Source organism: Coenobita brevimanus, chromosome 108 (genome assembly GCF_032717465.1).
Source record: "Coenobita brevimanus isolate Jiangsu-jjx chromosome 108, ASM3271746v2, whole genome shotgun sequence".
Lineage (NCBI taxonomy): Eukaryota > Metazoa > Arthropoda > Malacostraca > Decapoda > Coenobitidae > Coenobita > Coenobita brevimanus.
In genome coordinates this window covers 4,836,301-4,853,015 of record NC_137061.1, presented here as the reverse complement: position 1 = coordinate 4,853,015, position 16,715 = coordinate 4,836,301, and the positions used below count along the sequence as shown (strand labels likewise).

The 16,715-nt window shown below is 45.7% G+C and overlaps 1 protein-coding gene across 1 annotated transcript in view; it reads right to left on the bottom strand.

Moving 5' to 3' along the window:
• Positions 1-2,220, bottom strand: part of LOC145416894 (uncharacterized) — a 45,735-nt gene extending 43,515 nt beyond the window's left edge. Inside the window, exon 1 of the mRNA XM_080285759.1 lies at positions 1,491-2,220. Within this exon, the coding sequence (XP_080141885.1) occupies positions 1,491-2,220 (730 nt within the window). The remainder of the gene's footprint in view (positions 1-1,490) is intronic.
• Positions 2,221-16,715: the final 14,495 nt, after the last annotated feature.

Sequence of the window (16,715 nt, the reverse complement as noted above, 5' to 3'; positions counted from 1 at the left end):
TCCTTCGTAAATATAGAAGGTTCCACTCCGACAGGCGATTTCTTGTGTGTTGCGGGCACGGCTCAGGTAGCGTCAACAATGTCTATCCTGTATCTTTTATCCCCGCTACCACTGCCACTCCCACGCCCACACCAGCAGACTTTCCCGCCCGCACAACACGTAAGATTAATTCCCCACTGCCACATCCACGCCCACACCAACAGAGTTTCCCGCCCGCACAACACGTAATATTAATTTCCCACTGACACATCCACGCCCACACCAGCAGACAAAGCCGCCCCCACAACACATAAGATTAATTTTCCGCTGACACATCCACGCCCACACCAGCAGACTAACCCGCCCACACAACACATGAGATTAATTTCACACTGCCACTCCCACGCCCACACCAGCAGACTAACCCGCCCACACAACACATAAGATTAAATTTCCGCTGACACATCCACGCCCACACCAGCAGACCACGCCGTCCCCGCTATTCATGAACCACCCTTTATATTTAAAAAGGAAAATCATGCCGTTAACCCCTTCATCACGAGAACGTTATTTATTTATTTATTTAGTTATTAATTCAGTTATTTATTTTTTAACCTACGCCCAGACGATTTTTAATAACCTCGAGGAAGACTTTTTTGTGTTTTTAATAGTATGGGTTTAGCTACGTCCTTCATGAACCCCTTCCCTGCCTGGCCCTCTCCTAGGCTGAGGAAAATCGTCCGACATTAAGAATAAAATATAAAAGTCCATCATCGTCCTGAAGCGGTTAGGGAACATTGAAAAATTATACACACACACACACACACACACACACACACACACACACACACACACACACACAAATAATAATAATAATAATGGTGTTTTTTTTTTTCCGTGTGGACTATTCATGGCACTGTCAAATTAACCCCACCAAGCCGATGACGTATTTATGACGTAGCTGTGACGTATTTATGTATACATAACGTATCTCTGACGTATTTATGACAGCTGTGACGTATTTATGACGTAGCTGTGACGTATTTGACATCTGTGACGTATTTATGATGTAGCTGTGACGTATTTATGACGTAGCTGTGACGTATTTTCTTATTTTCTTTTTCGGTCTTGCTTTCTCCAGACGATTTATCCACCTTAAGATATACCTTTTGAACTGGAGGGGTTAGATATGTTTTCTTTGAATCATTAACTATGAAAGGTCTCCACAAAGCTGAATATTATTGTTTTGAGGTAACAGGAGTGTATAAGTAAAATAAATCGCTGGATGGAAGGGTTTAAGGAAGACGGAATAGGAGGGAAGACGACTAAAACGACTCACAGGATGATAAAAAGACTCACAAGACGACTGAAGTGACTCAGGGCGACTAAAATAAATGAGAGCGACAAAATTGACCCATAGGACGACTAAAATGACTCATAGGACGACTTAAGCGACTCACAAGACAACTACAACGACTAAAATGACTCACAAGACTGGTAGTACGACCCACCTGATATGTAAGCGTCGTCCTCGTCCTGCCGGTCCGAGGATGAGTCAGGCAGGTCGTCCTCGTGAGTCCTTCCGGTGAATTTTCTTGGGTCGAGGATGTCCATGACCGAGAAGGGGGTGACACGGGGGGCGGTGTTCCCCTCCTTGTCGTTCTCGTCCGCTTCTCTCCTCTCCACGTCCTCGTTTATCATCCTCTGCTTCTTGTCCTCGTCTCTGGAAGGGTCGTTCTCGAGGGAGTCCTGATTTGTGGTGTGTAAGGAGGGGGGGTCTTGTGGTTTTGTGAGGTGGTGGTGGTGGGGGGCGGGGGGCAGAGAGGGGGGCGGTGGTCGCAGTAGCCCGTTGCCGTGGGGGTGATGGCCGAAGAACAAATTGCTTTTTAATCTCTCGTTCTGCACGGCCAGATGCTGCGCCAGGTTGTTGGTGAGGAGCTGGTGGAGATCCGCCTTACCCGGCAGGTCAAAGTTCGCGAGACATTTCATGGTCGAGGTTGGGATTTTGAGAACGGGTCTCGCCAGGCCTGGGGGGACATCGCTGGTCTCGGGTAAGGTGTTTACGTTGGTCTCGCTTGACAGATCCACGGGCGAGGCAGTTTCCCGCGAGGACGAGTCGGGAAGATCTGGTCTGGGAGGGTCCTGGGTCTCCATGGCGTCCTCGTGGTCCACCCGCGGTAGTTTGCGTCGCCGCGGGTCCTCACAAGGGCTGGACCGCTTCACTGGACCGTCGTTTTTCATTTTCCGACGCTACTGGACCAGAGCCGATATATAAAACACTACAGGTTGCGGCCCCAGGCTCATCTGAATGTGAACCCGGTGGACTGCAGGCTGAAATTGCTCCTTTTCCTGCAGCCCACCACCATCCACTTTTCGGGGGATAGGCAGGGAGTTGAGGGACGTTTGTATAACCGTGCAGCAAAGGCGTCCCTCTCCGGCACCTAGAGATGGGCGACGGCGCTATAAAATGTCCTACTCGGCATAGTGGCAGAGGCGGCGGTGTTGCTACCAGGCGGCCCCACGCGCTCTGATTTTTCACCACGCGGGACACTGACTCCTCTCCGATCAGTCAATGGAACGTCTGTGGCAAGATTCTCCAGGCATCTTGACTTCTCCCTGGGAATGCATCTTCGCCAGCGCTTCCTGTAAGGCGCTTGTTTATTGGCTCCTCCCAACCACTCAATTTAGCGATCACATCCGCCATTGGTCAGACGCCCTTACGCGGGATATAAACAAACCGCAGGGGGAGGAGCCAAATGTGAGCGAGGCGGTGAGTGGCTGGTTGCGAGCGCGTGGGCGGGGCTCGGTGGCGGTGTGGGCGGGGCGTGGCGACATCATTAGGCGTGATAAACGCTGACAGAACCGCTCCCCTGAGACATCTCACAGCCAGCGACACAAATTGACCGCGCCAAGATAAAACTTGACGCTAACAGGGGAATTGGTCCAATATGGGGCCATAGTTAACAGTGGCAATTACGGGAGGGAATGGCTGCTTGGGGAGGGTGTGGGGGAAGGAGGGGGTGGCGTCGTCAGAGGAAAGGGGTAAAGGAGCAGCGGTAGGAGGAGGGAAAAAAGGGTTAGGTGTGGAAAAAGGCGTGGAAAATGTGTGAAAAAGGGTTAGGAAAGGGAGTGGCGCCGTCAGAGGGAAGGGGTACAGGAGGAGCGGTGGGAGGAAGGAAAAATGGGGAGTTTAAATGTGGAAAAAGGAATGGAAGATGTTGGAAAAATTGAATAAGAATATTTAAAAGGGTGTGGAAAGAAAATATTGGAGGGGGGGGGGGCGTTAGAAAAGGGAAGGGGTGAAGGAGTAAATGCAAGGAGAAAAAAAAGTGCGTATGAAAGAGATGTGGAAGAAAAAGATGTGGAAAAATGGGTAAAGAAACAGTAACAGGAGAGAGAAAGGGGGTGAGGTGTGGAAATGGAGTTAGGGGAGGAGTGGCATCATGGAGGAAGGGAACAAGGGAGTGTAGGCAGGAAGGGAAGAGGATTAGGTGTGGAAGAAAAAGCTGAGGAGAAGGGGCCAGGATGATAGGTGGTGTGGTCAGAGGAAGGAGGCAATGGAACAGCAGTAGGAAGGAAAAAGAGGTTAGATGTGGCTAAAAGTGTGGATAGGAATGTGGATAAAGGTGTGGAAGAGGCCCTTAGAAGAGGGTGGCGTCATGAGGAAAGGCGTAAAGGAGTAGCGGTAGGAAGAAGGGGTGAAAAAAGGGTTAGGTGTGGAGTGTAGCCAAGCCTGTTTTTCTTTCGGGTTCATTTTGTTTTAGGGGTCGCGAGGGGAATGAAAGATTAATTAGGTGGAAGTTACTCCAGCAGGGGAGGAGGAGGAGGAGGAGGGACAGGAAGAGAAGAGGAGGAGGAGGAGGATAAAGCACAGGAAGAAAAGAGGAGAAGAAGAAGAAGAGTAGGACATGAAGGCAAGGAAACCCCGAGTGTAAAATTTGTCTAGAGTAAAGCAGTTTGGGTGGTAAGGGGCGGAGGGAGGTGGCAAAAGTTCTCTAAGTTTTCATTGGTTTGTGTCTGTGCGGGGATTAGGGCCGTAGCGGGGGATTATAGGGAGTCAGGAGGGTGGGGTGGGGTGGGGTGGACTGCTGGGTGGGGAGGGGTGGGGTGGACTACTGCGGTGATTAGTGTGGGGTGGGTGCGATGGGGTATTTTGTGGTGTGCTGGCTTAGTGGGAGGGTGCAGTGGGGTTTGATGTGGTGTGGCGTGGCGTGGGGTGGTGTGGTGAGGTGTGGTAGAGGGGCGTAAGTTATAGATCTGCTCTTCACACCTTATTTATTTATTCATTATTCATTATTGCAGCCGATATACGATTGTACTCAAGTAGGGGAAGCCTTTCACAGCGAGGATCAACTTGTGCCATATATTCTCCTTGAGCCTATAGGTACCATGTCGTTTTATTTTTACTACTTTCGGGAGATTAAGCTATACTGAGTGTGTGTGTGTGTGTGTGTGTGTGTGTGTGTGTGTGTGTGTGTGTGTGTCCTTGCGAGTATCAAAAACATCCCTTGTAACCCCTTCAATCCGAGGATGTTTTTCCATCTTATACTTGCTCTTCGCAGCCGATATAGCCTTATTAATCACTCCTTATTACGGGTCTACACATTCTATACTCTATTCACTTGTACTGGACATACAATTGCCATTTTCCATCGTGAATATCGAGCTGTAGCTAGAGAAGAGCGCCAGAATATGGTGCTAGTTACGAAGAAGTGCAGTGAGAAGGGTGTTGAGCCTTAGTATTGTCTTTCAGCCCATGCGCTACTGAAATAAGCTGCAAAAGGCCGAAAATCTCCACCTAGTTGAAAGGAATGTATAATAAATGTAATAAAGTCGCCTGTGGTAGTAAGAATAATATAAGAAAATGCATAATCGTAGTGAAGAGGTTAAGGAATCTCTGGCGGTGAAGGGGCAAAGCTTACGTAAGGGCGCGTCCACACCGCATGTTTGCTGGTGCGGCCCGGGGTTTTGTATCACTGTAATCCATAGAAGTTCCCGCCCACACCCGCCCCCGTCAGCAAGCATTTGGTGCGGACGCGACCTAAGTGAGCTGAGCGAGTGAGGCTGAAGGATTGTTATTAGTGGCGGTAAGTGAGGGGGTGATGGAGGAGCGTCAATAACACCATCAGAATGAAGTGATGACCTAGGGAATAAAATCGATCCTACACTGACAGGAAGGGGAGTTAGGCCAGAGTGCAGATGTTGGCAATATAAAGTTAAAACACTGATGAGAATTCCAACAACATGGGAAGGAACTTTGATAAATTAAGGGGGGGGCGGCTGGAAAAAAGAAAATGAATGAAAGCTTGGGCAGGTTAATGTGGTTAGGGGGAAGAAATGATGAATTGGACAGAATAAGTGATGGATTGGACAGAATAAGTGGTGAATTTGACAATAAGTGGCAATCGGACAGAATAAGTGGTGAATTGGACAGAATAAGTGGTGAATTGGACAGAATAAGTGGTGAATTGGACAGAGGAAGTGGTGAATTGGACAGAAGAAGTGGTGAATTGGACAGAGGAAGTGGTGAATTGGACAGAATAAGTGGTGAATTGGACAGAAACAGTGGTGCATTGGACAGAATAAGTGGTGAATTGGACAGAAACAGTGGTGCATTGGACAGAATAAGTGGTGAATTGGACAGAATTAATTGGCGATTACCTTCAGCGAGACAGCACACAATTTTGTTAAGAGGGGTGAGGGAGGGAGGATGAGGGGAGGAGAGGGAGGATGAGGGGTGATAGGTGAGGGAGGGAGGATGAGGGGTGATAGATGAGGGAGGGAGGATGAGGGGTGATAGGTGAGGGAGGGAGGATGAGGGGAGGAGAGGGAGGATGAGGGGTGATAGGTGAGGGAGGGAGGATGAGGGGGAGAGAGGATGAGGGAAGGAGAGGAAGAAAGAATGAATAGTGAGATGAGGGAAGGGTGAGCTCGTGTGTAAGGGAGGGAGGATGAGGGGTGATTGGTGAGGGAGGGAGAATGAAGGGTGAGGGAGAGGGGATGGGAGGGAGGATGAGGGGTGAGGGAGAGGGGAAGGGAGGGAGGATGAGGGATGAGGAAAGGAGAAGGGAAGGGGGATGAGGGGTGGGGGAGAGGGGAAGGGAAGAAGGATAAAGGGTGAGGGGGATAATGGAGGGAGAAAGGGGGGGGGTGAATGGAGGGAGAACGACCAGTTAGAGAGAAGGAAGGGAGGAGGATGAGAGAGAGAGAGAGAAGGGAGGGAGGATGAAGGGTGAGGGGGAATGGAAGGGGGAGGGAGGGAGAATGAGGGAAGATATGGGTGAGGGGGCACGGGAGGGTAGGGGATGAGACAGTCGGGGAGGGGAGGGAGGGTGAGGGGTGGGGAGGGAAATGATAGCGATTTGGGGTGATTGATAATGAAAAGAGGGGAAATTAGAGAAATATAAATGGGATAGGAATAAATAAATAAATAACTAAAAATACGGACTGGATGTGAAGCAGACGGAAGGAAAGTGAAAGAAATTGATGAATAAATGAAGGTATGAAGGAGTGAAGGACAGGGTGACTGGATGATGATGGAAAGAGAGAGAGAGAGAGAGAGTAGGAAAATGAGTAGAATGAATGTAAAGGAGAAAGAAATGATGAGTGGATGAAGAAACGTAGGCGAAAATGAATGAAAGATAGAGTGAGAGAGTGATAATGGAGAAATGAAAATGAGAGAGAATGAATGAGGGAGGGAAGATAGAATGAAGAGAGGATAAATGAGCAGAAGAAGCAGGTGAATGAAGAGAGAGAGAGAGAGAGAGAGATGAAAGAGGGTGCAAACAATGAAGGGCAAAGGGAGAGAGAGAGAGAGAGAGAATTGAGGAAGAGGAAGATCAATAGGTAAAAGAGAATTATGGAAGTTAGAGAGAGAGAACAGTTTAAGGTGGTGTGAAGTGAAGGTAAAAACAAAAGTGAAAGTCTAGGGGAGGAAGACTACAAATTGGCGAAGGAGGATTAGGGAAGGAAAAGTGATGCATGAGAACACTTGGCCAGATAAAACACTGAGGAGAGACCGCTGGAGTGAGCACGGAGGGACGCTGAGAGGGAGAGAGGAAGAGAGAGAGAGGGAGAGAGAGAGTTCTGTTGTTAGTTTAGGGGGTTCACTATAATAGGGTTCTTTCACCTGACGAAACTGGGCCACAAAATTGAGAGAGAGAGCGAAAGGTGGTGCAAACAATGAATGACAAAAGGGAGTGAGAAATGAGGAAGAGGAAGACAAATTGAAGAAGAAGAATTATCGAAGAGAGAGAGAGAGAGAGAGAGAGAGAGAGAGAGAGAGAGAGAGAGCGCGCATTACAATTTCCCCCAGTGTTTCCATGCTTTTGCCTCACCCTGTACAACCATCCAGTGAGAGCAAGAGTAGTGTAGTAAATGCGTCATCTTAGTGAAAGGGTAAATATATATACTGCCCTCATTATCCCTCTCACTTTAGCATCTTCCCTAATATTACCCTGATCGCCATAGCAGCCCATCCCGCCCACTCCTCCCCACCCCCGCCGCCCATTTTGTGATGCAGGTGAAGATAATAACGACTGCCTTGACTACCAACCGACGTACAGTATCCATATTCACAGGGTATACTCCCCCCGTCATGGCCCCTCACACACCAGTGCCTCTTTTCTTGTCGGGTTAAGGAAGCTCCCTATCGCCTCTTCCTTGGCGATTTATTTTTGGATACCGCTGGTTAATTTCCATCTGTATGTTATTTATGCTGAGTGTGCTGGTATTTGGATGACTTAAATGACGCGGATGAGGACAGTAAGGAGCCGTAAGCAAAATAAGTCGCTTAGGAAGAGGTGTTAGGGAGCTTCCTTCTGGCCAATGATCCCAGCCCGTCTTGTCCACCTCACCTATACTCTGTTCACTTCTACTAGGCTTGAAATTGCCGTCGCTCCATCTTAAAAACTGAACTGTAGTAAGATTAACACTAAAATACGATGCCAGTCACGAAGGAGTGCCGTGAAAAGAACCTAGATCCATGGTATTGTTTTGTTCTTCCATTGATCAACGTGAAATGCGCTACAAAAGGACGAAAATCTCTACCAAGTTAAAATAAATCAACTATATTCCTGCAACACGTAAATAGACATATCTCAGATTCCATTTAACAAAGACGATAGATTTTTTTTTTTTTTTTTTTCACTCATTATAATCTCTTGTCAATTTATACCGACCTGAATCTCGCTAATGTACCTAAAGGAATCCCAAACACTTGAATCGTCATATCTCAAAAGCCTTTGCATCGATATGGCTGATTTTTCACGACGAAGGCTGTAAAAGTTGTTGGAGACTGGTTAGGAGTGTGTGTGTGTGGTGCGTGCGACTCTGGGCATAGGTTTAGCAGCCCGTTCCCTTAAGAGCAGGAATACCACACATCTCCTCATGTCATCAAGAAAGAAATAAAACGGAATAAGAGGGAAAAGATACCGTAATGAATGATCTACCAATTTACTGTGTGACATGTTTTTGTAGTTTAGTATTGCCGCTGCCAGACGATTTTATTTGTTTTACGTAAGTCCTCCAGTAGGAAAAGGTAATGAGGGTTGCATCTCACCTTTAAAATGCGAAGAGTCTGTTCTAATCTGAAAATAATCGTCAGGAGTTCGAAAGAAACAGAGGTAGATGTCGTACCAGCGCTGTAGGATTTAACAACGACCAAGAGACAAAAGCACTATATCGTTTTTCTATCTTTCTTTCAATCCTTTCTTCCTTTCTTTCACTCTTTCTTCCTTTCTTTCTTTCACTCTTCCTTCCTTTCTTTCTTTCACTCTTCCTTCCTTTGTGTCGCTCTTTTTTTCCTTTCTTTCATTCTCTCTTCCTTCCTTTCCTTCACTTCCTTCGTTCCTTCATTCCTTCCTTCCTTCCCTTCTTTGTTTATTTCTCTCTTCCTTCCTCTCTTTTTTCTTACTCTTGTATTTCTTCCTTTTTGTTGTTGACTAAGATCCGTAACTCACTTCAGCCCAGTAGATGTTCATGTGTAGTCAAATTTATTGGGCTCATTTGACTACTAGCCAAGGAGACTATTCCCAACCTTGTAACCAAGTTAATTGAAATTCATATAACCAATACTAAGTGTTGAAGTCAGTTGTTGGATGTTCCCAGTTCCGTCAGATAAATATCAAACTCATTATGGTACCCCGGTATGCTCAGTCCTGTCACGTAACAATGGCTCATCGTATTTCATGTCCCCACGGCGCGCTACTCAGGGTGTGTGAGTGACGCAGCCCCCTCAGGTAATGTACAGCTAAGTAGTGGATTTGTAGTGTTTTTAGCTGATCAGAGAGGCATCAAGTGTCTGTTGAATCAGGTCTTTGCAAAATTGTGGAATTTACGGTGCTAGGTCGGTCAAAATACTTATGTCATCTCTAGAAACTGGGAGTGCCTTAGATGAAACAGAACAAGAAAAAAAAAGATACAGACTGAGACACAAGGATGAGGAAGAGATTTCGCGGAGTTGTTGTTACTAACCCTGATGTACGAGTATAACCGTAGGGAAGCAGCCGCCCCTACAATGCCATCGCGTGCAATGAACTGATATTCCCTTGTGGCGGACAGCGCCTCACAACGGTGAGGCGCATGGAAGAGGAGTGTGGAAGTTGGCTTCCCAGATGAACGCCGCATTTGCGTCGTACCACCCAGTTAGTTAACAGTGGTACTCGTACCACAGTAGCCTCCACATCACGCCGTTATTTGATTATGTGGCAACCACCCACTGTAGTAAATGGTTGCCAGGGATACGGGAAACCATTAGGCATGCCACTTAGTGTAGAGCCAGGTGAAGTGAAAAAGAGAGTAATAAAAAGTGACAGGAAGGATGAGAGGAACGGGAACAGGGGAGAGCAGAGAAGGAATGATAAGAGCGAAGGAAGGAGCAGGGATCATTATCTCGAGTGGGAGAATGATGGTCACCACCATCTTCCACTTCGGGAAGAGGAGGTTTATATATATATATATATATATATATATATATATATATATATATATATATATATATATATATATATATATATATATATATATATATATATGTACTGTAGATAGATAGATACAGTAATTTAATGTCTTGCTATGTGCAGACGATGTACTTCAGATCAAGAGTTACTTTTTGAACTGGAATCATTACATATAAGCCTCGTTAACCCTTTACTGCTAAGCCACTCTCAGAATTGAATAACATGGTGTGGCGGCAATAAAAACAGTAATAACTACAAAGCACTCAGAGAGTGCGTACCTCACCCAGTGTCATTGCCATTTAAAATGATCCTAATCCGGACCCGTAGAGATATTGTGTGGAATACATAGGATCCAGATCCACCCCAAAATTTAATCAATAGTTCCTTGATCCATGGTCCACCCATCCACAAAATTTTATTGAAATTCACTGAGAACTTTTGACGATATCCATAGGATTCGGATCCGGATGTGGATCCACCCCCAAATTTAATCAGTTCTTTCTTTGGCCCATGGCCCACCTTTCCACCATATTTCATTGAAATTTATTTACAGCTTTTGGAGATATCATCTGGACAGACAGGCAGACAGATGAAACTGCAATAGGCTGAGCGCTTGTTGTATGGATCCCATTGTGTCTGCTTAGTTTTCACCTTCGTGTAGGCTGTGATTTGGCGAAAAAAAAATCGCGCTTCTTTGCGACGCACAGGATGGTTTAGGAAGCTAAAAATTCCACTGCCAAGTGCACCAGACGGTTCTCTTTTATTTGGTAAGGCAAAAAAAAAAATCGATTTTCGAAAATTGAAAAAATGGTGCCTGGGCCTGCCACTGGGTCCTGACGAATTCCGGACCCACGGCCACTGAGGGGTTTCAACCCCCCACCCAGCCCAGGGCCTTGGACCGATTTTGATGAAACACAACAGGCTTCCAGGGTTTACGGATATCTACCATTTGAAAATTTTTTCAGAACGATTGGTGCAAAATTGTGACCTGTAGATAGCAGACAGACAGACATACGGAACTGACCAATATGCTTGCTGAAATTTTCGATTCCGGCAAGCAATAAAACATAGGTAACTCGTCAGCATGCTTGCCACATCATTCGATTCCGGCAGGCAACAAACACAGGTGAATACATGACCTCCTCCGACTTCGTTGGCGGAGGTAATAAAAAAGCAATTGAAGGCGCTGAAGGGGGAGAAAAGGCAGTCCCGACATCTGAGGTTTCGAGAAGATGAATCGAAATGAAAGAAGTTGAAAAAGAGACAAAGATACGGTCAAGCGAGAGACACATTCAGGCCCAAACTCCTTAAAAAAAAAGAATAAATAAATAAATAAATAAATAAAATGGGTGAAGAATTGAAGAGGAATGGGTGCAAGAGGAGGAGGAAATGTCATGAGGAGAGAGGGAAGGAGTCAGCTCACTCAAAAAAAAAAAAATAAATAAATAAAAATAAAGAATATTTCAAGTGAAAGAAAGCAAGAATGGAGGAGGAGGAAGCGAGAGGGTAATAGAGGAAGAGGAGGAGGAGGAAGAAGAAGAAGAGGAGGAGGAGGAGGAAGAACAGGAGGAGAAAGCTAACAAGTAGAGGTGTTGAATGATCATGGGGGAAAGGGAATAAGTTGTATTAGTCACAAAATAAATAAAACGAGGGGAAGTAAAAGGAAGACTTCAAGACAGTGAAAGATAGAAGACAAGAGAGTGCGAGAGCAGGAGGAGTAAGAGGAGAAGGAGGAGGAGGAAGAGGTGGAGGAGGAGAGGAGATACTGGGGAGGTAAGGAGGGTGCGTAGGGAGGGGGTGAGGTGGCGGTGGTGCTGTCGTTAGGGTGATTCATGGCCTCCGTGGAACCTATTAACACAATTCACCAGCAATTTGGTAGTGGATAGGCCAAATTTAGGGCCGACTCGATCCGCCAGAATGTTGGAGGAGTGGTGGAGACTTTTTGGTGGGGGAGGGAGGGGGAGATGTTTGGTGGTGATGGAGAAGATGGTGATGGCTTTAGCGATGTTTGATGGTTGCGGTTGCACTGGTTGTGGTGATGTAAAGGTGTGAGTTGAGGGATGATGGTGGTTGGGATGTGTGATGGTGATAGAGATGGGATGGTGGTAGGGATGTTCTATGGTTGTGGTTGTGGTTGTAGCGGTGGTGATGATGAAAAGGTGAGAATTTTGAGGGATGATAGTGTACAGTGTGTGATGATGATGGTGATACAGATGGTGATGGTGGTAGGGATGTTTAGTGGTTGTGGTTATGGTAGTGGTGGTGATATTGTAGAAATGAGAATTGTGTGGAGTGATGGTGGTTGGGATGTGTGATGTTGATGGTGACAAAGATGGTGGTGGTTGTGGGGATGTTCGATGGTAATGATGATGTTGTAGAGGTGAGAGTTGTGAGGATGGTGAAGGTTGATGATGGTGATAGTGTTGGTAGCAGCAGTTACGTAAGGTAGAGAATAGTCCATTGTTAAAGATGTAGCGAACTAATTTTTTTGGTACTGGTGGAGTCGTGTGGTGGTGGTGGTGGTTGTGGTGGAGATGAGTGGCTTGTAGTAAGGATATGCAATACTTGGTGGCTTTGGAGACGGTGGTTGGTGGTGGTGGGGGTTGATTGGTGGTGGAGATAGTTGTTGGTGATGGTGATGGCAGTGGGAATGTTGTGATGATAGTTGTGGTGAAGGAGATATTTGGTGAAAGTGGTGCTGATAGTGGTGGTGGTGGTGGTGATAGTGGTAGTGAGATCCCTCAGAATGTTGGAGTGGTGGACTATGCTTTTTTGGTGGTGGTGGAGAAATTTGGTGGTGATGGAGACGGGTGGAGGTTTTTGTGGTAGTTGTGGTGGTGAAGATGGACGGTTGTTGTGGTGTCGGTGGTAATGGTTATGCCCGGTGGTGTATGATAATTTTATGATGTTTACGGGAATGTGGTGATGATGATGATAATGGTGGAAATGATTGGTTGTGGAGGTAATTGTTCTTAGTGATGATGGTGATGATGATGCACTGCTCTGTAACGCAGAAGTGGCGGCCGGTGTCTGTTTGGTGATGATGGTGATGATGGGTGGTGGTGATGAGGTTATTGCTAGCATGGTATAATTATGGTAGTAGTGAATGGTAGTTATGGTTAGCAGTAGTGGTGATGGCTTTAGTGGTGACAGTATGACGGTATAAATCTTTAGTGATAGTGATGATGAAAATTTAGTGATGATAGTTGTGGTGGTGATGATATGGCAAACTAGATAATTGTATGCAGGAGGTCAACTCTGGGACTGTCCTCCTCAGTCTGAATTTCACTCTTTATGTCCTCAGTCTTTTATCCAATTTGTCCAGGTATCGTGAACAGATATTTAGTTTGGCTTACTTCAGTTCCTTGTGTGTGTGTGTGTGTGTGTGTGTGTGTGTGTGTGTCGTGAGCAGATATTTAGTTTGGCTTGCTTCAGTTCATTGTGTGTGTGTGTGTGTGTGTGTGTGTGGAAAGAACAGCTATTTTGCAGACTTCCATCCTTTAGTTCCTTCTTCTTTGCATAAACGAAGACTGAGGAGAGTAAATTTCACTACCAAAAAGAACTTGAGAATATTCCGTCTGATTAGATAGATAGATAGATAGGTAGATTGATAGATAGACAGATAGATAGACAATATACCTTGACGTACTATACTATTCCGTCTGGTTAGATAGATAGATAGATTGATAGACAGACAGATAGACGGAATACACCGTGACACTAAACATAAATGAAATGTAAAAATTAGTGACCAAAAAGAAAAGCAATTATAACAAACTTTGAAAAAACTGACGAAGAAGAATATAATATTTTACAGTGACAAAGAAAATATAAGAATCAAGTAAAGTAGAATTCAGTGACAAAGAGAATAAATTACACACACACACACACGAAAAACACGATTCTAAAACCCTTAAAATGGACTAAAGCACTTATAATAACTAAAAGGAAATGTGTCAATAAAATAATTCAATAAAGGTGGATGGAAGATAAAGAAATGGGCGTGGTAGGCAAAGGAGTGGGCGGGATGGGCTGGTGGGCGGTGAGGCTGAGGTAGGAGAGTGTACCGCGTGAAAATGGGTGTAGTTGGTGTAGTGGTTTGAGCTCAGTGAAGGTTTATTTCAGAATATTGTTCAAGAATGAAAGTGTATTTGGGGGGAAGGGGTAAAGAAAGGAGTGTGGATTGGGAAAAAAAAAAAAAAAGTATATGGGGGGGTGGAAGTAAGGCAATGCTTGTGGGAACTTAAAAAAAAAAAAAAAAAGGAGGGGGTAGGGAGAGAAATGGGTGGGATGAGCTCTAACCGTGATGGAGGGGGGGAGGGTCCAAGAGAGTATACCCTATGTAAATGTATGCTATAGGTGTAAAGGTGTGAGTGTAGTGAACGTATACTTCAGTATTTTCTCCAGTAAGAACAAGATAAGCTGGCGTTGCTCTGACATACTTGACATCGTGTGACGCAAGCAAAAACGCCGCCATAAAACCAGGGAACAGACAAACAAAGGCCATATTATAATAAGATAAAAAGCACTCAGAGAGCTCATACCTCCGCCAATGCCATTGCCATTAAAAAAGGATTCGGGTCCGGGTCAGTGGAGATATTGTGTGGGATCCATAGGATCCGGATCCGCCCCCAGATTTAATAAATTGTTCCTTGGCCCACGGCCCACCCTTCCACAAAATTTTATTGAAATTCGTTGAGAACTTTTGGAGATATTGTGTGGACAAACAGACAGAGACACAAACAGGTGAATACATAATCTCCTCCAGCATCATTTGCGGAGGTAAAAATATATATATTACAAAACAAACAGACGTTACAAGAGAGAATGAAAAAAGAAAAAAAGAGGAAAATGCAAATATATTTATATACGTCGATAGCCATCTATATCCACTGTATATATCTCTATTTATTATTTTTGTATCTATCTGTCCGTCAGTACCTGTCTATACTTACCTGTCTGTATATATACGTGTATATGTGTATGCATGTATTGTGTTGACGTGGAGGTAAATTACTTGGTTATACATAATGCATAGAATTCCTAGATATGCAGATATTTACCGGGAAAAGGGAAACACGAAATATCCCGAGCCTCAGAAGATATGAATACACCAAAGCGCTGGAGGTATATATGATGCGTGCTTTGTCCCTGTGGATATATAAACTAGAAAAATACAAACACGGTGGATATTAGAACGATACCGACACTGCAATATATATAGCAAACAGGCTGGGGAAGTAAGGTACTCGTATATCACAATGACTCAAACAAATGCGACAACAACAACGACAACTACTGAAGTAACAAAACACTCAAAGAAATGCAGGTGTAAAAGTGAAGCTGTTTACAAGAAGATTTGAGGACTGACCGACCACACACACACACACACACACACACACACACACACACACACACACACACACACACACACACACACACACACACACACACACACACACACACACACACACACACACACACACACACACACACGCATTCCCAAACTGAACGCCAGCAAGTCACCATGGAAACGCGATAATAATAGGGGCGGGGGGGGGTGGGGGGTTGGGGTGGGGGGGTAAGAGGTTCAACCCCCCCCCCCTCCCGCAGCAAACTACCCCTAACGACGCGTTCTGGGGTCTAACAGCCTAACAACCAGTGGCAGTAATTGGATGGTGCAAAGCTGTTAGCGGAGGGGGGGGGGTGAAATGATGATGAATGGTGGGGTGCGTGGTAGGAGGGAGAGAGGGGTGAGGGCGGGAGGAAAGAGCGAAAAGGAGGGAGGGAGAGGAAGGATGGAAGAAAGAGAGGGATTATTGAGGAAAGATGAAAGGAAGAAGGGGAGAGAGAGAGAGAGAGAGAGAGAGAAGGAAGAGGAATGGGAGGGAAGAGGGGGTGAGGAAAATATGGTGAGAGGGGTGGAAGGAGAGAGAGAGAGAGAGAGAGAGAAGGGATGGAATGAGGAGGAGGAAGGAGGGGAGGGGGAAAGAGGGGGAAGTGGGGAAGGAGAAGTAGGGGGAGATGGAGGGAAGGGAGATAAGAAATGAGGGAGGGAGGAGAAGGAAGGGAGGAAGGAAGGAAGGGAAGGAGAGGAGGTTTGAAAAGATGAAGGAAGGAGGAGGGGGGGAAGGAAAAGAGATGAGAGAGGGAGAAGATGGAGAGGAGAAAAATGAGGGATGGAGGGAATGGGGAAAGAGTGAGAAGAGGAAGGAAGGAGAAGAAAGGAAAGGAGGAAAGACATGAGGGGAGGAAAGACATGGAGTGAGGAGAAAGAAAAGGGGAAGGGGGAGGGGAAGGAGGAGGAAGGATAGGAGGGAGGGAGGAGAAAAAGGGTATGGAGGAAGGAAGGAGAAGAGAATGTTGTGGGAGGTAAGAATGAGAGGAGAAAGAATGGAAGAAGAGAGAGAGAGAGAGAGAGAGATGAAAAACGAGAGAGGAAAGAAAGATAGATGGGGAGGGAGGAAAGGGAATGAAGGGGAAAGTGTAATTCTGGAAACTTAATGAAAGGGTATGCTGGAAAAATGATCGATTGAATGAATGAATAAAAGAATATAGGAAGGAAGGAGAGTAGGAGTAATTGTGAAGTAATGAAATACAGGAAGGAAGGAAAGAGGGAATTAAGGAAGGAAGAAGGAAGGGAGTGATGGGGAAAGGAAAGGGAGAGGGCACGAGAAGGAAAGGAGAAGAAAAAGCTCGATGGTTAAGAAATCCATGAATAAGAGATGAAGAAATTGAGACGAAGGACACCTATGATAGCCGCACCCAGTTCTCTTG